This window comes from Denticeps clupeoides, chromosome 1, assembly GCF_900700375.1.
Source record: "Denticeps clupeoides chromosome 1, fDenClu1.1, whole genome shotgun sequence".
Taxonomy (NCBI): Eukaryota; Metazoa; Chordata; class Actinopteri; order Clupeiformes; family Denticipitidae; genus Denticeps; species Denticeps clupeoides.
In genome coordinates, this window is record NC_041707.1 from 22,401,379 (window position 1) to 22,423,767 (window position 22,389).

At 41.2% G+C, this 22,389-nt stretch overlaps 1 protein-coding gene across 3 annotated transcripts in view; it reads left to right on the plus strand.

Moving 5' to 3' along the window:
* plcb3 (phospholipase C, beta 3 (phosphatidylinositol-specific)) overlaps window positions 1-21,945 on the plus strand; it is a 38,744-nt gene extending 16,799 nt beyond the window's left edge. Inside the window, exons 3-34 of one of the 3 annotated variants that reach the window (XM_028995910.1) lie at window positions 5,738-5,806; window positions 6,213-6,353; window positions 6,975-7,054; window positions 7,190-7,243; window positions 8,139-8,211; window positions 8,904-9,004; window positions 9,088-9,254; window positions 9,535-9,681; window positions 9,897-10,054; window positions 10,155-10,237; window positions 10,337-10,421; window positions 10,530-10,686; window positions 11,434-11,535; window positions 11,724-11,800; window positions 12,103-12,199; window positions 12,433-12,517; window positions 12,607-12,731; window positions 12,849-13,003; window positions 13,115-13,276; window positions 13,600-13,699; window positions 13,802-13,906; window positions 14,046-14,140; window positions 15,550-15,667; window positions 15,852-15,902; window positions 16,059-16,168; window positions 16,277-16,386; window positions 16,805-16,964; window positions 17,082-17,158; window positions 17,235-17,324; window positions 17,466-17,523; window positions 17,718-17,804; window positions 18,887-21,945. In XM_028995910.1, the coding sequence (XP_028851743.1) occupies window positions 5,738-5,806; window positions 6,213-6,353; window positions 6,975-7,054; window positions 7,190-7,243; window positions 8,139-8,211; window positions 8,904-9,004; window positions 9,088-9,254; window positions 9,535-9,681; window positions 9,897-10,054; window positions 10,155-10,237; window positions 10,337-10,421; window positions 10,530-10,686; window positions 11,434-11,535; window positions 11,724-11,800; window positions 12,103-12,199; window positions 12,433-12,517; window positions 12,607-12,731; window positions 12,849-13,003; window positions 13,115-13,276; window positions 13,600-13,699; window positions 13,802-13,906; window positions 14,046-14,140; window positions 15,550-15,667; window positions 15,852-15,902; window positions 16,059-16,168; window positions 16,277-16,386; window positions 16,805-16,964; window positions 17,082-17,158; window positions 17,235-17,324; window positions 17,466-17,523; window positions 17,718-17,804; window positions 18,887-19,186 (3,579 nt within the window). In that variant the 3' untranslated portion in view covers window positions 19,187-21,945. Of the gene's footprint in view, window positions 1-5,737; window positions 5,807-6,212; window positions 6,354-6,974; window positions 7,055-7,189; window positions 7,244-8,138; window positions 8,212-8,903; window positions 9,005-9,087; window positions 9,255-9,534; window positions 9,682-9,896; window positions 10,055-10,154; window positions 10,238-10,336; window positions 10,422-10,529; window positions 10,687-11,433; window positions 11,536-11,723; window positions 11,801-12,102; window positions 12,200-12,432; window positions 12,518-12,606; window positions 12,732-12,848; window positions 13,004-13,114; window positions 13,277-13,599; window positions 13,700-13,801; window positions 13,907-14,045; window positions 14,141-15,549; window positions 15,668-15,851; window positions 15,903-16,058; window positions 16,169-16,276; window positions 16,387-16,779; window positions 16,965-17,081; window positions 17,159-17,234; window positions 17,325-17,465; window positions 17,524-17,717; window positions 17,805-18,886 lie in introns of those variants that run through there. The other 2 variants (XM_028995918.1, XM_028995926.1) reach the window with 2 other exon arrangements.
* The last annotated feature ends 444 nt before the right edge of the window (window positions 21,946-22,389 follow it).

The window sequence follows — 22,389 nt, forward strand, 5'->3', positions numbered from 1 at the left end:
TTGTAACAAGCAGTGTCTAGTATAGACCTGCCTACCACGCACACTAAACAACCAAACCAACTACAACAACAACATAGAACTGGTCAAGTATCTGATCAACTTTTGTGTCGTTTTATTTTGCTGTCATCACTAACAAATAGACAGATCCGCTTCCTGCAACCTCCAATAATGCTGCATGCCAGTATTCATCTTTCTGTGGTCAAAAGCTGAAGGAACCAGACGAAGAAAAAGGTTAATAATATGCAGATATGGGGTTATGCCATTAACACTATTGTAGGTCAGGTAGAGGTGTGTGTGTGTTACAGAATGGGAAGTGTATTCACCGGTATAGAACATTTGGTGATTTGGGAGTTGTAGATAATAAAACTAAATGGAAAAAAAAATTGGCTTTATTCCTATTCCATTTTATTTATTTATTGTTGTCCTTTCATATCCTTTCATTATCCTCATTTCATATGCTTATTTCCCCATTATCTAGCACATTTTGTCTATATACTACATTATATTATATACACAATGTAGTGCAATGGAGTAAGTTGCATAATTACTCATATTCCGAACCCTTAAGCCTAATCTTAGTAACCGACAGGGTTTTGTATTTATTTAACAAATGAACGAACAAATAAATAGTTGCTGTCACACAATCCTCTGAGCGTACTGCAGGCCAGTTTACATGCACACACTCGTTCTGTTCCCTACTTCTGAAGGGAAGTGTGCTGGTAAGGGTGATTAGTGTGATAGTTTCCTTTACGCTCTGCCACTTTTTTTCTGTCCTATCGCACTGCCAGTCATGACTGTCATGAGGCTGAATCCTGTCTTTCACATGAGAAGACACTTTGCACATGCAAATAAATATGTGTCACAATCCCACAATGCACCTTCTGTAACTACGTTCCAGGGTAGATTTGCCCTGCAGGCCAGAGACTGACAGACTGCATTGGAAGGCATCGGTTCAATTCTACTGCTGCATGCCTGTCTGTCTTTCTTTCTGGGCATTCAGGACTGTGTGTGTGTGTGTGTGTGTGTGTGTGTGCGTGTGTGTGCTTGGTGTAGATCATGCAACACAGAAACAACTTGTGTTTGTTTATACTTAAGAGCCATGTGGAAATCTCCTTGTCTTCACCAAATAAGTTTGAGTAGGAAACTCAGTGCAGTGCAAAACTAATTGTTGTGGACAGTGATCCTTTCTTTAGGACTAGCAATAGTTTCTCTCAAAAACATGGACATTTCTATGGACTTTCCTTAGACTTTTGAACAATAGTGTGCGTGTGTGGCAATGGAATGACAAGTATTGCAAACACCCAACCCAGACCAATTTGATTAGGTCTTCTGAGCCAGAGAAGAAAGGGAAGGGAATCAGAGGAGAGGTGGAGAATGAAATGTGAAGAGGAAGAGAGACATTGGTCCAACTAACAAAGCCATACTGTACTGAGAGAGTGAGAGTGGTGAGTGTGCTCTACAATTACAGTTGTGGAGAGAGAGAGGGTGGAAGTAACCTCTCGCTGCCCCTCTGTTTTCTTTTCGAGTTGCAACTGTGCTTGACTGCATCTTTCAGATGTGCCACGCTTTGTGTGTGTGTGTGTGTGTGTGTATGTGTGTGTGAGATACCAAAACTTGAGTGCAGTGAAAATGTCACTGACCTTGCATGAAGAAAAGAGTTGGAGAAAAATAAAAAGTGATTTAGGAAAGAAAGACAGGAAAACGAGAGACTGCAGCACAAGTTCACATGGATATTGAATGTCTAGGGCTCCACCCTATCATGTGATTATGTGTGTTACGCCCTTATGGACTCTCTGTCTCTCTCTCTCTTTATCTCTCTCTCACACACACACACACACACACTCACTCTCTCTCTCTCCCTCTAAACTAAAACCTGAGGGATTCAGGCTAACGAATGATGATCTGGGGCCACAGTGTCGCTTCCTCCTAGCAGTGGTCACTTCCTGAATCTTTGTGTGTGCTTGTGTGTGTGTGTCACAGTTATAATAGTTTTGGATTTTTCATTAGTTTTAGTTTTTATTTCGTTTAGATTTTTTTTCTTCAAATTCAGTTAGTTTTAATTAGTTTTTAGAGGCAGATTTACTAGTTTTTATTAGTTTTGATATTTTGAAATTGCTTAGTTTTAGTTTAGTTTTTATTAGTTACAGTGTTTAGTTTTAGTTTTTTTTTTTTTGTAAATTAGGATATTTGTCAGGTGCATGAATCAAAATCACCAGAATAGCCTTATCCATCTTAGCTCCGATAAGGTTATTGACTCTTGCAGCTCCGGGTGTTTTGAATTTTGGTTCGAGTGAAGTGGTGAACTTTTTGAAGGTAATCGAGTCACACAGTCGTGTAGACATTCCAGTCTTAATAAACATATTTACCAATGCTTCTTCTCATTTGTGGTGTTCCTGCGTATTTACTAGCCAGCAGCTACTTGGTCGGCGGTGGAAGCAGTCCATTATGGATGCTGTAGTATCACGTTCCTTTCCCATGTTACCTGGCCTGGCTACCGCTTCTCTTTCGGGGGAGGGCGGGCGAGAGGCTGGCTTGTTCAGGTACTCTTGGTTCACCTTTTTGTGTGAGCTTTTCAAATGGACTTTCAGATTCGTGGGGTTTTTCCCCTTGAGAAGTATTCCACATATTGTATCACCTGCTTCTACAACAAGGCACTTACTTTGATTATGACAGTGGCAAAAATAAAAGAAATCCCAAATAGGACTTTCTTCCGACTTTCGCTGCAGCCATCACGCTGCAGCGTCACAAGGACACTTTTGACAAACAACAACAGCATAAGTGAAACCCACAATTCAAAACAATCAAAAGTGAACTTAACTAAGTTGTGAAAAGGAATTCACAGAGAAGTCATAATTCTTTCTGATTATAGGCACCACTCAAAAAGATATACCGTCTAACCGTTAAGAAAGTGATGTAAGTTGATGGTCCTGTTGTCTCTGTTGGATGTGACTGATTAGTTCAAGGCCATCATTTGACCCAATGTCTCACTCATGTCCTCCTGGCTAAAATTAAGAGTCTCTGGTTTTGGGACGTGTGGGTTGGTTGAATTAGTGGGGGAGTCAGTGCTCCTCTTTATTTGGACAAAAGCCCCAGTGAGAGGTTCTGTCTGTGGGGCTGGGAGCCGAGAACAGGCCCTGGGGCTGAGGAAGGGACCAGAAGAGGGGGTTGCAGTCAGGGGACATCTGCCCTTCATGTGTCCAGCACATTCCTAGATCTCTCAATTTATTTATTGCTTCTGCCTTTTAACACACATACACACACACCCCTCTTTTTTTAATCTGCCTTTTATCTCACTCTCTAACTAAGTCTTTTACTTGATATCTCGTCCCCGCTTTTTCACCCTGGTCTCCCTCATGGCCAGTATGTAATTTCTATTCTTTATGAGGAGCATTCCTCAGTATCTGTGTTTCTCTCTGTGTGGTTTTGTGTGTTGTCCTGTCCTCACAAAACCATTCATAATGCACATTTTAAAAACTTTGTGTGTGTGTCTGTGTGAACGGGAGAGAAAGAGACACTTGCATGCCAGGTTCATAGACCCGGGTGTGGTGTGTGAGCATTTTTTTTTTTTTTTAAACCCATTTGGTGGTCCTGTGCTGCAGTTCCATATTTCCAGGTTTAGTTACAATGGGTGGGTACAATGGGACCCTGTTTAGCACAAAATAATTTTTTTTTGCCCCAGGTTTATAGTGTCTGAGGATCAGGCTCTACCTGTTTTCTAGTTGAGTTTATTTGAGTATTATGTTCTGCTATTCATTTTTAAACCTGCAGCTCACGCTGTGTATCACTAAAACTTTGTTCTACAGTAGTAACAGGCCTGATCATTTTGGATTGTTGGAAGAATTTAGAACCTATTCCCATTTGGAAATGGCTACCTATACCCATCTGTGTGTGTGTGTGTGTGTCTGGATAAATAAACTTCTAATGAATGGCAGATTGGTTTATCTGTTTGACAGTCACACCCCAAATATGTTTCCATACTGCTTCCATCTGATGACCACAACGTCATGATTGGTACCGTGATGTCAGATTTGGTTGCTGTCCTGTAGGTGCTTTATGGCTGTCCGTTCACTGTGAATTTGCTAATTAAATTAATTAAATACATTTTCCAGTTCAGCTTCTCTGGTTGGATGAGACAGCCTGCCATATCCCGACTTATCCTCAACTTAATTTCATCAAAGGCCATAAATGATGCCGCTGTGATTGAACAGGCTAAACATTAAACTTTGAATTAACACTGTACACCAAGAAAAATGTGGGAAATGTGTGGGAACCTTGCTCCCTCCCTGCACACAAGAAATGTGTCTGACCGTTACTCAAGGCAGGACAGGAAGATGCTGTACACCTGCAGATGTTTAGTAGTCCCTGCAACCTCTCTCTTTTCTTTTCTCCTTTACCACCCCAGTACATGAGTGATACACTGAAAATGTTTTCCTGGTTTCAGCTTGTCACACTGGCCCTTGTGTCCTAAATGTGGTTGGCTGTTCACCACTCTGTGTGTCAGTTCTGTTCCCAGAACAGAACTGAAACCCTCTGAGAGACAGAACGGATGGTGGGCTGGGGCGTGGGTGGGTCCTTGCCAACTTCAGAGAACAGCTATTGGCTGGTTGGGCCTTTGATAGGCGAATGTGTGGCAAATGTGTCTGTGTGTCTCTCTGGAGAGCAGTGATCAGAGTGGGCTTAATGAAAATGTGGCCTTTGGGAGTGGAATAAAAGACTGTGTGTGTATGAGAGAGAGAGAGACCCAGAAGCAAGGTTCCTTAGGGCCTGTTTGGACTGAATTCTGCCCCAATCAGGCCTCAGGAGCTCTCTAACATTCATCCGTACACAGGGGAGCCATGAAAGTTACAGTTCCATCATCATCATCATCATCCTCATCATCCTACTGAAGATCAGGAGAGAGAGACAGAGAGAGAGAGAGAAACGGGAATAGACATGAAGGGAAGGCTGAAAATGTAATTTATTAAGCAGAAGCTGTCGGAAGAGGCAGAGTGGAAGAGTGAGGAAGATGGAGGAAGGGGCGGCTTGCGCCGTCTGCCAGCACCGCTGGCGCTTAGCGTTTGGCCTTGACTTTGTTTACAAGCCTGTTAACAGGCTCAGGTTGTTAAAGAGCAGAGGAAGTGTTTGAGTTCCCCCGGGGCCGGCGACTCTCTCGACGTCTGAGGACAGAGGGAGAAAGTTCTGGAACTCGCTGGCAGGCCATCCTTCATAAGCTCTCTGGATGAGTGACGCCGGAGCTCTGCTGGCTAGTGTAATGATGCTTTTAGCTGTCGAGCTGCAGACAGTGTTTAGAAATCCTACAGGAAGACGGAAAGCACTGAAGGGAAGAAGTGAACGATGAATGAGGGGTAAATAGACTCAGAGCGAAGCCGAAACGGAAGAAAAGTCAGTTTTCCTCACTAAAAATGACTTGTGGTCACCCAGTGACATTCTCCATTTCTCCCTCCATGTCCCTCATACTTCCAGTTTGTTTTAAGAGAGAGAGAGAGAGAGAGTGTGTGTGTGTGTGTGTGTGTGTGTGTGTGTGTGTGTGTGTGTGTGTGTGTGTGTGGTCCTTTTTTTTTTTTTTTTTGTTAAAAAACTCCTTGTTAGTGTTTTGTTTGAGAGTTAAGAGATTGAGAGTCAAGGCGGCTAATATATTATTCACATAAAAACATTGTTTACATCTCTCTCTCTCTCTCTCTCTCTCACTCTCTCCACTGTTCTCCCTCTCTTCTCCTCCTCCTCCTGCTCCTCACAGGAGGTAGAAATCTTGGACATCAGCCACATCAGGGACACCAGGACAGGGAAATATGCCAAGTTACCAAAGGTAGGTTACCCCCGGTGCTCATAAATAAAATGTGTGCTTATTTCCGCTGAACCCCACAGAGAGCGCAGCTACTCAGCCCTGGATGGCCTGACTCTGATAATTTCACATTTATTTGACATGTATCCAAAACCTTCAGTCGTAATCAATACCGATAGAACCTCATACACCTTAAAATGCCAAGCAGTTTGAAGTTTCCGGAACGTTTTGATTGCCTCTCATCTGACATTTTATTAAAGCTTTGCCTCCCATAAAATCTCAGCTGTGTGTAGACAGGCAGGTGTGGTAGAAAGTGAGGCGGGATTTTGTTTGTGCTACATCATGTGACCTGTCATTTGAGTTGAACTGCATGCCGACTGGTCCTTGCCGAAGAAGTAACGTACCGCGTGCTGATGTGTCTGCTTGGCAGAACCCAACTGTGCGAGAGGTGCTCGGCTTGAACAAGAACGAGGGCAATGAGAATGCCAAGTTGGTGACTATCGTCCATGGCAATGACCTCGTCAACATCTCCTTCGTCAACTTCCAGGCCATGCAGGAGGACGTGGCCAAGGTAACTGTGGTTACGCTTACCCCACCACTCAGCGACAATAAAGCTAACAATAAAATGGAGCAGTAAACGTTTGTGAGGCTGAATGGCCATGTTTGCATTCCTCTTTTCTGTGTGACTGTGGACTCCATAATGGGAACCAAATGTCCTTACAATCTTATTAAGTTTTGGTTACTAGGGTAATGTTTAGTTGTAGAGGTAGTTACATTTTATATTTATGCCATTTATCAGACGCCCTTATCCAGAGCGACTTACAACCACTAGTTACAGGGACAGTCCTGCTAGAGACACTCAGGGGTAAAGTGTCTTGTTCAGGGACACAGTGGAAGTAAGTGGGGATTGAACCTGGGTCTTCTGGTTCATAGGTGTGTCAAAATCATCTTTTTAAACTGACTTATTAATTCTGATCTGTATTGTTGTCAAATCATGCTTATTGTGCTGCTTTTAAATTGTTATTTATTTATTTATATTCTGTAAGGTGACCTTGGGTTTTAGAAAGGCACCCTAAATAAAATGTATTATTATTATTAATTATCTTACAGATAATTACATTTCAGATTTAAAATGTGCATATTAAATATGATTGTGTGTGTGCTTATGGACTGTGCCTGCCTCTGTTTGCAGTTGTGGACTGAAGAGCTGTTTAAACTTGCTACCAACATATTGTCTCATAACGCCTCCAGAAACACCTTCCTGTTCAAAGCGTGAGTAACGTGCACTGCTGGTCAGTGCTGTTGCGTAACAGCGGTTCCTGCGTTGAAGATTCTTTCATTATAAATGTCAGTGACCTTGCTGGTGTGTGTGGGGCTCAATCGCTCAATCTTCATCTTCTTTTGCAGGTACACCAAGTTAAAGCTACAGGTCAACACAGATGGGAAGATTCCAGTGAAGAAGTACGTAGTGAGATACACACAAACTCATTCTGGTTTTAGAAGTAATGTTACACACTTCTTCTTTCTCATCACTTTCTACTTTTGCTTTCTTCCACACTCCTCTCACATCCCATTTCTGCCATTTGTGTACTGTACCATTGTCTGTCTGACTCACCCCCCCATCCCTTCAAACAACCACCCAAAATACACACAGTGTATTTGAGTAGTATATGAATAAACACAGGGCAGCACATCATGTTTACACTGTAAAAGGCAGTCCAATCACTGCATTTGTGTGTCCACATTGTATTAATGAAGCAAACCTTTTTTTTTCTGTGTGTGTGTCTCCACTTCCTGTATTACAGCATTTACTAACACAAATGTTCAACAATAAATGAGAAATTCAGTCTTATTGGAAGTATTTGATAGAATAATCTGGAACGGAACATACCCAGAACCTGAACTGCTCCTCATACACCCATGCTGCAATATTCCCTTTAATTGGGAATCTGTTCTACTGTTTTCTATGCTTATGCTTCTATGCTGTTTTTTTCCAATACATGTCATCATTCTTATAACTATAATACCTTATTATCACACTGCGTTATTATCGCTTTATTTTGCACATTTACAATAGGACAATCACCTGTTTGTGGATCCAGCTACTTTGGTCATTGAGGAACATTTCAGAGTATAGTGATTAGATGGTTCAAATTCCAGTAAAACCTACTTTTCAAATATTGCGCAAGTGTATAACCAATGATATAGTCTATATATTTAACCTTCAATTTGTCTAAGGTTTTGGAAGAGCTTTTTTAGCTTTCATTTATTCTAAAAGAGTAAAGGTAATACAGTAAAAATAAAAAACTGCCTAGTCACAGCAGCACAGGTTTCAACACCAGTTCCTTTCTCTCAGCATTCTGAAGATAATTTCGGATAAGAAACGAGTGGAAACTGCTTTGGAGCAGTGTGGCCTCCTCACTAACAAGGTAAGTTGGTCAGTCTTTGTTTCGAGCAGCTCTGGTAGAGCTGCTTTGTGGCGCGTTTCCTCGTGTCAGCAGCTTGCGTTGCTGGACCAGTTCAGTTGCATGTTTCCAGCTGTGGAAGGGTTACTGTTGCCATAGTTATCATCTATTCACCTGGGCAGCAACTTCCATCAACCCGCTGTTGTAAAGAAGGCTTCCACTGTCTTAAGTGGGGTTTTTTTTTTTTTGCTATAAATATTATGCATTACGACTGCTGTATAGCTTCAGTCAATTTTCTAAATTTCTCATATTTTGGTCATTTTTTCAGGCCTTGTTTGTGGTTTTTATGCATGGCAAACAGTTAATGTGGATATGTACAATATGTCCTTTTATATTATGCTCTTTTCTTGTGTCTTTTGGTGTTTTGTGTTGGCTGCGGTAACACACAATTTCCTTCACCTTAATTCACCGTACCTTTTCATAAAAATATTGAAGAGTGAGAAATGCTAATCTGATCTGGAACCTAAAGCTATATACATATTTAGTGGATTTTGGTAGTGTGTTCTGCCCTCTGCTGGCCAGTTGTGATGAAAGGCCTACGCCTCAGTTTGTTAAAGGCCGTCTTTGTATTCTCAGTATATGTTGATTGGTGATCTGTTCTGTTGTTGATGTTGTTGGTAGAGAATTATCACGGTGTTATTTTATTCCTCTTTCAGGCTGAAGGGATTAAGCCGGATGACTTCACCTGGGACGTTTTCCTCAATTTCCTTAATAATCTGAGCCTTCGGCCAGAGATTGAGCGCATCTTTGTAGAGATGTGAGTCACACATAAACCAGTCACAGTCAATTTTCACTCAGGAGTTCTTTTATTTGACTGCGATCTGTGTCTGTGTGTGACAGTGGCTCTAAAGGGAAGCCCTTCCTGTCTCTTGATCAGCTGCTAGACTTCATTAACCGGAAGCAGCGAGACTCTCGGCTCAATGAGGTGCTTTACCCCCCTTTGAAACGAGAGCAACTGAGGCAGATCTTGGAGAAGTACGAACCCAACACTTACCAGTTGGATAGAGGTAAGATAAAAACATCTGGTAACACATTTCCTGCAGGGGTTGCTATCCTTTATAGGCAGTTGTCATCTATGGTGAGGTGTTGGGCCCTCATTTGCCTCTGCTGAGATAGAGAGGGCATTGCACACTCATGCAGACATATTTTTTTATATATCTTTGAAAGGATAGTTCACACAGTTCACACACACACACCTTCTGTATGTTACATACAGTTATGTGTAGTGGGTGTGATTTGTGGCCAATAGTGAAAGAATGACCTCCCCTCGTCATCCCTTCTCTCCAGATCAGATATCTCTGATGGGCTTCAGTCGGTATCTGGGAGGAGAAGAGAACTCTGTGGTTCCTCCTGAGAGGTTGGACATCATGGATGACATGACCCAGCCACTGTCTCACTACTTCATCAACTCGTCTCATAATACCTACCTCACAGGTATACACACACACACACACACACACACACACACACACGTATATAGTAAGACCTTGAGTAATATGTGAGTATAACATATATATTATATTTTTTATAAAAAAAAAAAAAAACACTTAGACAGATCGATCACACACACTACATCCATATTGTTTTCTGCTGTCTACTATTGTAATATCAAATATCTGTCTGTCTGTCTGTCTGTCTGTCTGTCTCAGTTGGTCAGTTGACAGGACTCTCCTCAGTAGAGATGTACAGGCAGGTACTGCTCACTGGCTGTCGCTGTATAGAGCTGGACTGCTGGCCGGGAAGACCACAAGATGAAGAGCCGTACATCACTCACGGCTTCACCATGACTACTGAAATCCCCTTCAAGGTACACAGGCATGCATGAAGGCACACACTCTCAGAGTGAAAGCTTTTGCATTTAGTTAATAATGCTGCATTGTCAGGATTCTCTTCTTTCTCCTGAATAGGAAGTGATTGAGGCCATTGCTGAGAGTGCGTTTAAAGCGTCCCCCTACCCCCTTGTCCTGTCTTTTGAGAACCATGTGGCTTCGTAAGTTGAAACAATTTACCCTCCTCATCCTGTTCTTGCATATCTTCCATTCAGAACAAAAACAAATTGTGTGCATGTACATTCAATTTTCTCTCTCAGTCCAAAGCAGCAGGCTAAGATGGCAGAATACTGCCGCACCATCTTTGGAGATGCTCTTCTCATCGATCCTTTGGAGAAATGTCCAGTGAGTTTAAGATAATGGGTCCAAGTTTAAGGGGTCAAATATGTTTTTTTTTCTCCTGTTTTATGTGGTGAGACACAGGACACTAAAGTTTTGTTGTCCTGGTTCTAGCTGATCCCAGGTCAGCTGTTGCCTTCACCTCATGACCTTATGGGGAAGATACTGATTAAGAACAAGAAGAAGCATCAGCACCGCTCTACTAATGGGGGCAGCGTGAGACGCAGGGCTGAGGGGGGAGAGCTGGCTGACCAGGCATCCCCACTTAATGGTGTGTTTACATGCACAGACACACACACACACACACTCACTGTTTATCTTTGCACATGTAAACATTCTGATCCATGTGGGTCAGTAGGTATAAAATACAAGTATGAAAGAGAAGCTCTAGACAGGTTCTCTAACTAGCGTCAATATGTCCTTTCTACCCTCTAATCCATATGGGATACATCAGCAAGTAACCTGGACCTTAGTGTCCCACTGTCAGAAGCTTATCTTCCCTTTGTATTAAACCAGTTGTAGATGCCCCCTTACTGTCTCATTCATACATTTTCATGCATGCGCATGTGTGTCCAAAAACACACACATTCCTGAAACGTTCACTGCCAAATGTCTATTTGTGCACAGCCTCTGCAAACACAGACAGGGTTCCTATGCAGGTTCAGAAATCTGGGAAAGACTTGATCCAAAATTTAGCAAACAAAAATCAATGTTTGATGAGCTGGTATGGGAAAAAAACAAAATGGCGCAAAGTTTTGACTATTAATAATAAATGAAGTCTTTGAAAGGTGCTCTGGGATTTGTGTATGAGCCCTGTGAAGACCTGTTACAGCACATATTTTTGTGTTCTCAATGCTGGATGTGTGCTTGTGCTGCCCGAGTCACTGCCTCCAGCTGTGCTTGTCTTCCACAATGCAGTGTCTAACGTACATGTATGTGTGAATTTCTGTATGTCTGCATGTGTACCTGTCTGTCCGTCTCTGCCTGTCTGTCTGCATCTGTCTTTCTGCATGCTTAGATTGCCCTTTGTCTGATGGTGAAGCAAACCATATTCTTTCCAATGGGGAAGAGAAGCTGTCAGAAAGGATGGTCAAAGACAGCGGACCCCGCAAGTCCATTGGTGGGTCGCTGCTTGATTGACATCCACTTATCCAATCACACGAAAGACTGTCATGTACAGCTTTAGAGAGCGGGTCACTGCGGTCTGCTTGTTGTGTGATTTTAGTCTGGTATAAAGTCTCTTTTTCACATTTACTAGGAGTGTTTTTTTTCTTTTTATTTATTTGTAACCTTTGTTTATGACTGAAGATCGAGTTGAAATGGAGAGTGAGGAGGAGGAGGAGGAAGAAACTGTGGCAGAACTCAAGAAGCCCAACACAGAGGAGGTTTGTGTGTAGTGGATCTGAGATGCACCTCAAATGACTGCACCTTATTAATCAAAATGCTTTTTCTCAGGCTAAAACAGATGTATTTGTTTTAGTTGTTTGCATATTTGCATGTTGTTAGATGTATTACATTATAAACAAATGGTGAAATTATTAAAAATAATACACACACCATCCTATTCACATTCCACAGTACATCACCGATACAATACACCATACACAATACAAAACCTGTTAATGTATTTATTATTATATGAAACCAAATTGAAAGCTTTTAATTGTTCTCTTCTTTGTCTTGTTAGGGCACTGCCAGCAGTGAGGCCATTGCCACTGAGGAGATGTCCACTCTAGTGAACTACATTGAGCCAGTCAAGTTTAAATCATTTGACGTTGCAAGGAGTAAGTGTGTTGTGAGACTGAGTGTGAGAGGAAAAGTCTGTTTAAGAGGGTGGTTAATTCCCTAATTTGGGAACAAGCGAAGCCTCATTAGACTAAATAATGTCTATCATTCCCCATCTGTCAGTGTCAGTGACTAGTGATGAATAGTGAATAGTTCTCATATTACCTCCTATCTAACCAAAGCTTGTTTTTCATTTTATTTTGCATAAAAATGCATTCATTTTCATTCACAGAGAGGGATAAGTATTATGAGATGTCCTCGTTTGTAGAGACTAAGGCTATGGACATCTTGAAAAACTCACCCATAGAGTTTTCAGAGTATCCTTTACATGCTCACCCACATTTATATGTGTCTGAGTTTGTGTGTGTGTGTGTGAGAGTGAGATTCCTTAGCAGCGTGTGTACAGATACAATAAGAAGCAGCTGAGTCGTATTTACCCTAAGGGCACCCGGGTTGACAGCAGCAACTACATTCCACAGCTTTTCTGGAACGTGGGCTGTCAGATGGTGGCACTGAACTTTCAGACACTTGGTGGGATTTTTCTTCCCCCTTTTTCTAAATTTTACCAGAGATATAATATTAATTATATATACCCAGATTACAGCTGTATTATATATATGTGTGTGTGTGTGTGTGTGTGTGTTAAAGATCTGCCCATGCAGCTGAACATGGGTGTGTTTGAGTATAATGGCCGATGTGGTTACCTGCTGAAGCCGGAGTTCATGCGCCGGACTGACAAACAATTTGACCCCTTCACTGAGAACATAGTGGATGGCATTGTTGCAAACACCGTTAAGATCAGGGTAGGATGTGTTTCGTGTGTTTTAATGATCTTTCACAACCTGTTAGCTTGTAATGGTGTAACTTGGTGTTAAATGGTGTGTGTGTCTCTGTGTGTGTGTGTGAATGAACAGATAATTTCAGGCCAGTTTTTGACTGATAAGAAGGTGGGTGTGTATGTGGAGGTGGACATGTTTGGCCTCCCATCTGATACGAAGAGGAAATATCGCACACGCACCTCCAACAACAACTCACTGGACCCAGTGTGGAATGAGGAAACATTTGTTTTTAACAAGGTGCATACATATTCACACACCTTTTAAATAGCTTTTTAAAACACTTAAACTTGATAATTAACTTGACCTCAGTAAGCAAGGGCAATCTCAATGTCATAATTCTTTTGTCCTTTGGTTTCCTCACACATATTCAGTCACACCACTGTATTATATGAGCACTCCGACATGCAGCCTATTTATTTATGTTTTTATTTATTTGTCCAAGAGTGGGCCCTAACATCTGGCATATACTGTACATATTTATCTCTTTATTGCTGTACAGTCTGTATTTTTACCACCTGTCTCACAACCTTACCATCAGCTCCTCTTCTCATGATTTGCAGGTGATCTTGCCTACTTTGGCAGTTGTGAGGCTCGCTGTCTTTGAGGAGAACGGGAAATTTATTGGCCACCGTATCCTACCTGTGCTGGCCCTGCGTCCAGGTCAGTATTGTCACATTTTCATCCCTATTGATTCACTTGTCTTGATAAAACTGCTCTACATGGGACTCATGTTCTGGTTATGAGATTATAATGTGTGTGTAGGTTACCACTACATCAGTCTGAAAAATGACTTAAACCAGCCTCTCCTGCTGCCCTCTCTTTTGGTGTACATTGAGGCACAGGACTACATTCCCAATGAGCACCAGGGTAAATATCCGCTCAACGAACTACTTATTACTTAGTACTGATACTGTAACATTTGAGCCTCAGTTGGTTTTCTATTGGTTTACCTAATTAAAAAAACAGTAGAGTGCAGTGACATGTGCTTGACCTTTTTGTGTTGCAGAGTATGCAGAAGCACTGACCAACCCTATTAAGCACGTCTCTCTGTTGGACCAGAGAGACAGACAGCTCGCAGTGCTTCTTGAGGACAATAGTGAGGTCAGTTATATCATTTTAAGTTACAGCAGGTTTATCTCAACTACCATTCAAAAGTTTAGGGTCCTCATTTTTGACCAGTAGAAAACTCCACATTGCTAATGTGGTAAGTGACTATGGTAGCTGGAAATGGCTTTTAAATGTCCCATGACATGAAAATATCACTTTGTGAGATTATTTAACATTAATACTAATTCTGCTAGCCTGTCAATGGTCCTGCAGTGGCTAGAAATGGTGATAGATGTAAAAAGTGCTTTCGCCATTCTGCTTCACCGTTCAGAGAGCAGCAGCTCAGACGGTCTGATCTGGAATTTCTCCCTTTATGTAGTCATAAGCAGAAAGGTTACCTCCCATTTCTCATGCTCTGCCCACCCAGATCATTTTGCACCCTTTCCCCAAAAAAATTAGCTCCACCAACCATAATGGCTCGCAAACTTGATTGAATATAAAAATGTTCTGTCGCATGAGCCTCTGAACTAACTTTATTTTTTCTGGTAAAAGGTCGACACTACTTACTGTCTGTGCCAAACATTGTTGTTGGTGAATGGTGTTGATGATCATTTCCGCGAATAGTCCCTCAACTTCTATAGGCCCCTCTCTTCCTCGTCCCACCTCTCTTCTCTCCGTTAGCACTTCAAGCTACAGGAACCGAAATGACATGCCCTGGGAAAATCGACATTGTGTGACTGGCTCAAAGTGGCTGTAATTCTGCACCATAGCTGAATTTTGGAAATAGGCTTCACATACAGTATTAGGGGACCACTAATACCTATATAAAAGCAAAAAACATTCATGCCATGGGACCTTTAATTAATGAAATACAGTTCAACATACAACACCCCATAATGACTACATTTTGGCAAATTAATTAAAATACTGAGAAGTCACATACATGTAGAAAGGCACATTATAATAAACAATTAGTCTTTAGCACAGTTTAGCACAATTTCCGATTCTTTATGTGACACATATTTATTTAAATTTAAGATAATTTTCATGAACTTCAAATGTTGTGTATTTTTTATTTAATTTAAATTGTGAAAAGGAACTGTGGCTGTCATTATGCGGACATTCCATCTTTCCCATAAGACTCTTATGGAAATGATTTAACCATGATCAGGCTTATTCATAAATTAAATCACCGTTGTTTGGATAACAGTCTGCTTGTAAGTATCAAGATTGTGATCGGTCTAGTTTCTTCATACTGCAATCCAATAACATGTTTGAACTCTAGATTTGCATTTTATTGTTTATAATTCTGTCTGTGCTGCTCTAATCTGAACCTTGGCCTTGAGCACAGCAGTCTGTTATTCTCACCCCTGCACCAGACTGATTTTTATAAATGTACATATCCTGAATCAGTCTGTATGTATGTATCCCATGGTGCTCAGTAACTGTGCTGCATTGTGCAGAGAGCCCCAGTTAAACAGGAAGAGAAGGAAAAGTTTGACCCTCGGCCTTTGGACCCGCACCCTGTGCTTGTAGCACTGCCTTGCTCTGATCTTCCAGAGCTTCCAAACCCTGGGCCAGGTAGGCGTGGCTTAGAACTTTAGAACATTCTCTCAATCCTCCATTCTACCATTTTCCACTTTCTTTCCCATGCTTGTGTACAGAAAATGTCACATGACCTTCATGGCACATTCTGCCTCTCATGAAACATGTGACCTACATTTTGACAGTTTTTGTGTGTGTATGTGTTTTCATTCACATGAAGTTCCTCCCCCGAAAGAAACATCCCAGTCTCTCATCGATACAGTACTCACAGGTATGTCAACCATAGTCATCCTCGTCTTTATCCTCACATGCCAGACAGATCATGTGTGACTGAATAGGACATCTCGGCCCGGTTACTCACTAATTGTGTGTGTTTGCATGTGTCTGTTTACATTCACGTTTGTGTGTGTGGGTGTATGTTCTATAGTAATCAAACCACAGTCTATTGATGATCTGAAGCTGCATAAGTCCTACTTGAAGCTGCTCAAGAAGCAGTGCAAAGAGCTGAAGGAGCTGCGCAAGAAACACCTGAAGAAGGTCAGAAATTCATAAACACTCCTACACACTCAATCTTGCAGAGCCAATGCGGTGATGCACTGAATGAATCATGCAGGTAATTTATTTCTGTATGTGTATAACTGTCAGGTGTGGGTCGTGTGTAAGGACCAGAGAAATCGTGCAAACCAGCTGAACTCTGACATCCAGAAACGCCGCAGCCAGATGGAAAAACGACTCAGAAACAGTATGAAGAAAAAGTAAGTGTGAGATTCTTTAGAGCTACGGTTATTGATATATTCCACAGGATTTCCTCTGAACTATATGAGGTCTAGTCAAAAATGTAGCTGTAAATCCTTGTGGTCAAAGTTAAAACAACCTTTTAAATACATTTTTTTCAAGAACAAGTTGTACAGAATCAGGTTAAAGATCTAATAACCTAAAATTTTAATATTTCAGTTAGCATTGCCAAGATACCAAGACTGAAATATAATGTGAATGATATGCAAAATTGATTTTTTTTGTGGAAAGGATAGGATCAGGGCAGGATCTGGTCTCCTAAAATATATTTGAAGAATGAACCATGATCCATGGAGACACTGGATGATCTGCTGGTTTTGGGGACAATATTTCAGTCAATAATAAAGATCCAGTGGCTCTAAATGTGTGTGTGAATAGTGAGGCGGAAGACCCGGTGCGGTCGGAACTCTCTGCTCTGGATCAGGAGCTACAGAAGCAGGCCGTACAGCTGAGGGAGTGGCAGATGCAAGAACTTCTGAACCTCCGAAAAGCCCAACATCAGCTGGAGAGAGAGAAGAAACAGAGTCACCTCACAGAGGTACACCACGCACCCGTGGTCATATAATTAAAGCCTTATCTCTGTCTAAACTGCACATTCAGGCATGTTTGTTCTGTTCACCACACACTTGCAATATTGTTTTTTTTTTTTTTTCAGGCTTTTGATAAACTTAAAGAAATGGCAAAGGAGTGTCAGGCAGCACAACTGAAAAAACTCAAGGAGACCTGTGAGAAGTAAGGAATCACTGTGTGTGTGTGTGTGTGTGTGTGTGTGTGGCATGTGAATTACATTAACTTACTTTCTTATCAGAGAGAAGAAAGAGCTTCAGAAGATAATGGACCGAAAGCGTCAGAACAGCATTTTTGAGGCGAAGAAGGGAGACAAAGAGAAGGCTGAGACGTGAGTCTAGTCAAGACCATGAAACGATTCTGCTGCTCTTTCACTCGTTATTTCTTATAAATAATAATCGTTATTTCTTATTAATAATTACAAACATTAATGGAGGGAAAGAGAACCATCTAGTTTTCTCTGGCTTTGCAGGGAGCTGAATGAGATCAACAGGAAGCACATCCAGGACAGTGTTAATATCATCCGCAGGGTGAGTGTCCTCTTCTCTTAGGCACAGCTTTCACATGAATGTTGTAAACAAAATAATGGAGTTTAGAGCCAATTTTTTTGCCAATGAAAATGCTAGGTCAGAATTAACTGTATAATCATACAGAAATAAAAGGAACACACACACACACATACAGTAAGAGTAGTGATGTTAACTCCATCTGTCTGTGCCTCCAGCTGGAGGAGGAGCAGACGAAGCGTCAGGAGAAGCTGAGGGTGGGACATTCAGAGGTCCTGAAAAGCATCGAAGCTGACTGGCCAGTGGTCAGTACCCATCCTTCTTTACCCAACATTCAGGGGCAGTGGTGGCCTAGCGGTTAAGGAAGCGGCCCTGTATTCAGAAGGTTGCTGGGTCGAATCCCAATCCGTCAAGGTGCCACTGAGGTGCCAATGAGCAAAGGGTGGTGGGTTAAATGCACAGGACAAATTTCAATGTGTGCACCGTGTGCTGTGTATCACAAGTGACAATCACTTCACTTTTTCTTTTTTTATCTTTATATTGTAATGAAAAGTAAAATGTTACATTAACTGAGCTGAATTATATTGTATATTTGAAATAAAGGCTTCTTTATTGCCATTTAATCCGGTGTTCTTACGGTCATTAAAAAAAAAAACCTAGAAAAGTCATGGAATTGGAAAAGAGAATTTTCCAGGTCTTGAAAAGTTTTTGAATGCGAAATAAACATAAAGTTTTGGAAATTTTTTTAAAATCAGACACATACATGTATAAGAAAGTACATAATTCCAGTAAGACTGTAAGAAAAGTTTTTCTATGTTTACAACGTTTAAAACTAGCGCAGGTCTATAGTATCTTTATTGGCTTTACGTAATGAACCACATCACATGCTACTGCATGTGTTGCTTCCATATTCCAGCACCTCCGCTGCCAAGTCATTTTACTCCTGATGATCTATACTCTCACCTGATTGGGGCCCATGAAACTTTGTCATAAATGTAATAATAATTTGACTTTTTCAAATTTTCAAATTTCTGACAACATATGGTCATGGAAAATTGCCTTGAAAAAGTAAATGTAAAATATGGGTGTAAGTAGCCTAGTGGGTAACACACTCGCCTATGAACCAGAAGACCCGGTTTCGAATCCCACTTACATTGTGTCCCTGAGCAAGACGCTTAACCCTAAGTTGCTCCAGGGAGACTGTCCCTGTAACTACTGATTGTAAGTCGCACTGGATAAGGGCGTCTGATAAATGCTGTAAATGTAAAAATGTAAATATCATGTATTTGCCATCTATTGGTATTCCTTTTGTTTGGAAGACTGTGTCACCTAGGCATATTTTCAAACTACATTTTTAACTTTTTTTTTACTTTTATTACCTTCACAGCAACAGGCACGCCTGGAGAACGATTTGGAGGCGGAGTTCCAGCGTTTGCCTGAAGAGATCTGTCAGTACTTGCAGGGGGAGTTGGAGAGCAAAGGGATGCAGAGTGACGCCCTCTGCAGCTCGCTGCCCAATCACGACAGCACAGGCTCGGGCCCACCTTCCAACAGCAGCACGCCCCCATTCCCTTCACCCAATCACAGCTGGAATCGTAGTATTGACACTAGCACCCCCTCCTTAGCCGATGACTCCTCATCCTCCAGCACACCTGTTCTGTCGGAGGCGGAGCTTTCTGCGTCGTAACTTGGCATTGGTCGTTGCCAATTTCATCTCCATTTTTATTCCAGAATCTTCTCCCTCCCCCTGTTTCCTAGATTGATGCTCACTGGATTACAATGATATAGTAATAGCGATACTAAATTAATTATATATATTCTGTTTTTTTTTTTGTTCACTCTTCATGTTTTATCTTGAGCAGCTTTCAACACAAAAAACTCCTCATTTTCTTTTTTTTATTGCTTTGAGCAGCTTTTGAGTGTCCACCAGGTGGCAGTGCAGCCTCATGTGTGGGCATATATTCACTTTTTAGATTATCTGAATCATTAGGTTAATATTAACACAGAAAAGTGCCAGTGTATATGGTGTACTGGAACCACCACTGGGGGAAAAACACAAAACCATTAATCCATTAGTGGGAAGAGATGTCAAACTGTGAGGATTTCATCAAAGATGTCTAGATCCACTTTGATCGCAGTGATGCTTTATAATGATTGAAGCCTGGGGTGGATTTGTTAATGACAATTCATGAATGAACAACTACACGTTCTCATAAGATGTGTCTGTTCAAACACTAACATTAGCTCCAGATTACACTGTTTCTTCCAGAAGCGTTATGCCTTGCATCCTGCTTCCTGTTTGACCATGTAATCTTGCTTCTGTCTTGTGTGTCCTCCTCTTTTCAATCTCGATCTCTTGCTTCTCTCCGGTGAGGCTTTAATCTAATCCACACTAATTCTGTATGTGAGATTCTGTCAGTAATTGGCACATCACACCTTCTACACATCACACCTTCCCGTCCACCTTGTCCCGGAAAACCAGTCACTCACTGCTGAGCTGTGTGGGGATTTCCCAGTCTTCTCTAAACTTGTAGTTTACTTCTAGTAAAATCTTGATTTTTCTTTTCTGTGCTAAGATAATGGAAAATAAACTAACAGCTCTTCCTCTTTTTCCCATCACTGTGTTGGTGTTTTGACCTCGGAACCTAAGAGGGTTTTGACATTCAGACACACAAACACACACACACACACACACACACACACACACACACACACCACCCTTCATTACCAGGTGGGAGCTGTCCCCTAAATCCAAGGCCAAGTTACTCAGTGAGTACTGACCACACACACACCCAAAGGGTGTAATCTGTGGAACATCAGTAATCATGGGCATACATATAAGTGTAGTGATGAGGCACTGAGCTGTGCTGTGTTGGACCTTATTGATCATCAGGACCATATATAGTCAAGCCATTTCTCTAGTCATCTCAAACATGTCATTTTTTGGATTTAGCTGGTCGTTATTCTTGAGACTCTTCTGAATAAGGTGAAGGAGTGTTCTGAAAACCACTCACCTGACCTCACATTCTCTGTCCATGCTTTAACATTTCCTTTTTCTTTTCTCTGTACTAACTTTGCTCGAGTATCAGAAGCTAGAGGAGAGAAAGGAGTGATTTTATGTGTCAAGTTGACCAAATGGTGGGTGCTGCTAGAGATCAGTTGCCTGTATAGATTATATAAAAACACACGGTACTTGTCTCACATTTATTAGTGTTTGTTGTCCATCTTATTTGAGAGAGTTATGTTATTTTTGTCCTAGTTGTCTCATTGTGGAACTGTCTGGTGTGTACATATTAACATTTGTATAAGAGATCAAAGTATGGTGTGTATCGTGTGTGTGTTGTAATGCTGAAAGGTTCTACTACTGACTACAGGTACAGATCGAGGGACGAGTTATTCTGCTTTGAATGTTTAAAGGGGCAAACAAGTACCAACAGACAGGAAGTGATGTCACTGGTGACCCACAAACCCTCGTTTTGAGTAATGAAATCTCAAAGTGCTGCCTGTATTTACTTGGATGGAGAAAGCTGATTCACCTTAGGTTTCAATAAACATTATTACTTTTTATTTCCAAATAACATTTTAATCAGTAGAAGGCTCTATTGTAGAAGCCTTTTACAGTTGTGGACTTGGGATTATTTTTCTTCTTATTTTGAATTTTTGTAGGAATTCCTCACAATGGTCTTTACAGCTTTTTGTGAGCTTTTGGGCATGGACCGTGGGCCATGGAACTGTTTGGCAGCTGGACATTTTGCCAACTCTCCACCTCCTACCCACCATCTTTTTATTGGCAGATGATCTGTGTAATAGCTTCTGCTTGAAGACCTGCTTTGAGAGTTCCCCTTCACCTGTTTCTATCTGTGTATTTAGCATTTTTTAAAATATATTTAATGTTTAACAGGATCCATATGTGAAAATAACTAATTTAGCACTTTTATTTCAACTTAAAATATTAGTAACTCCCTTTTAAAAGCATTTATTGCAGATTCTATATTTGTTGCAGTGTCCCCTTTAAACAAGATGAGTTGTCCTCTTCAACAGCCATTGCTGGATTCTGCTCCTCAGTTTCCCAAAGGCTTTAAGTGAATGACCGGAATTTTGCTGGAATAAATGAAATCCTGCTGAAATTCGATGGCAGGGCAAACTTAGCTTTAATCAATAATGTTGTTTTAGCGCCACTCAGTAGATGAATTCCCCCAAAGTGCTAATTAAGTTTGGTCTCTTGGAGGGAAAAAAAAATGGAGGAACTGGTAGCTTTTGTATTTCTGTCCCCAGTCACCTTTGTCTTCTTTGACTGTTATTGTCCTTTTTTTGCTTGTTAACACTGTATTTAGAGAAAGTACTGGTCTTTTGAAAGGGAAAATGATTATTCTGGATGTAATTTTTATTGCCACAATAAAATATAATATAACCTGTACATTGAATAAACACAGAATTTTGTCTAGACTGCTGCTTTCCCCCGACTTTGCTGTCTCAGTGACCTGCCCGTTGGGATTTTCCTCAGATAAGGAAGTATGGTTTCAGTTTACATCATTCTGGGGTGTTAGCATCCATCATTAAGAATTTTTTTTCAGAAAGTGACTCAGTCACTTGTGTTGTATCACAGTGTGAACTAAATGAGTGGCCCGTAAAAGAACAATGATATCACAGCACTGTAAATTATTGTTTGATGCTTATTTTCACTGATCGGCCATGTCAACACTTCAGATTTGGTTCGTGAATGCTTTTAGGAACACAACAACGTCAGGGAACACGGGTGCACTTGTTCAACACCAGTGTTAAGGTAGGTTGTATGTAACATGGAAATGAATGCATTCCCCAGGTAAGCAACAGGCGTGCATCCAGGTTCCCGAGCTATAATAACGCTTCTGTTGGATCAGACAACATAAG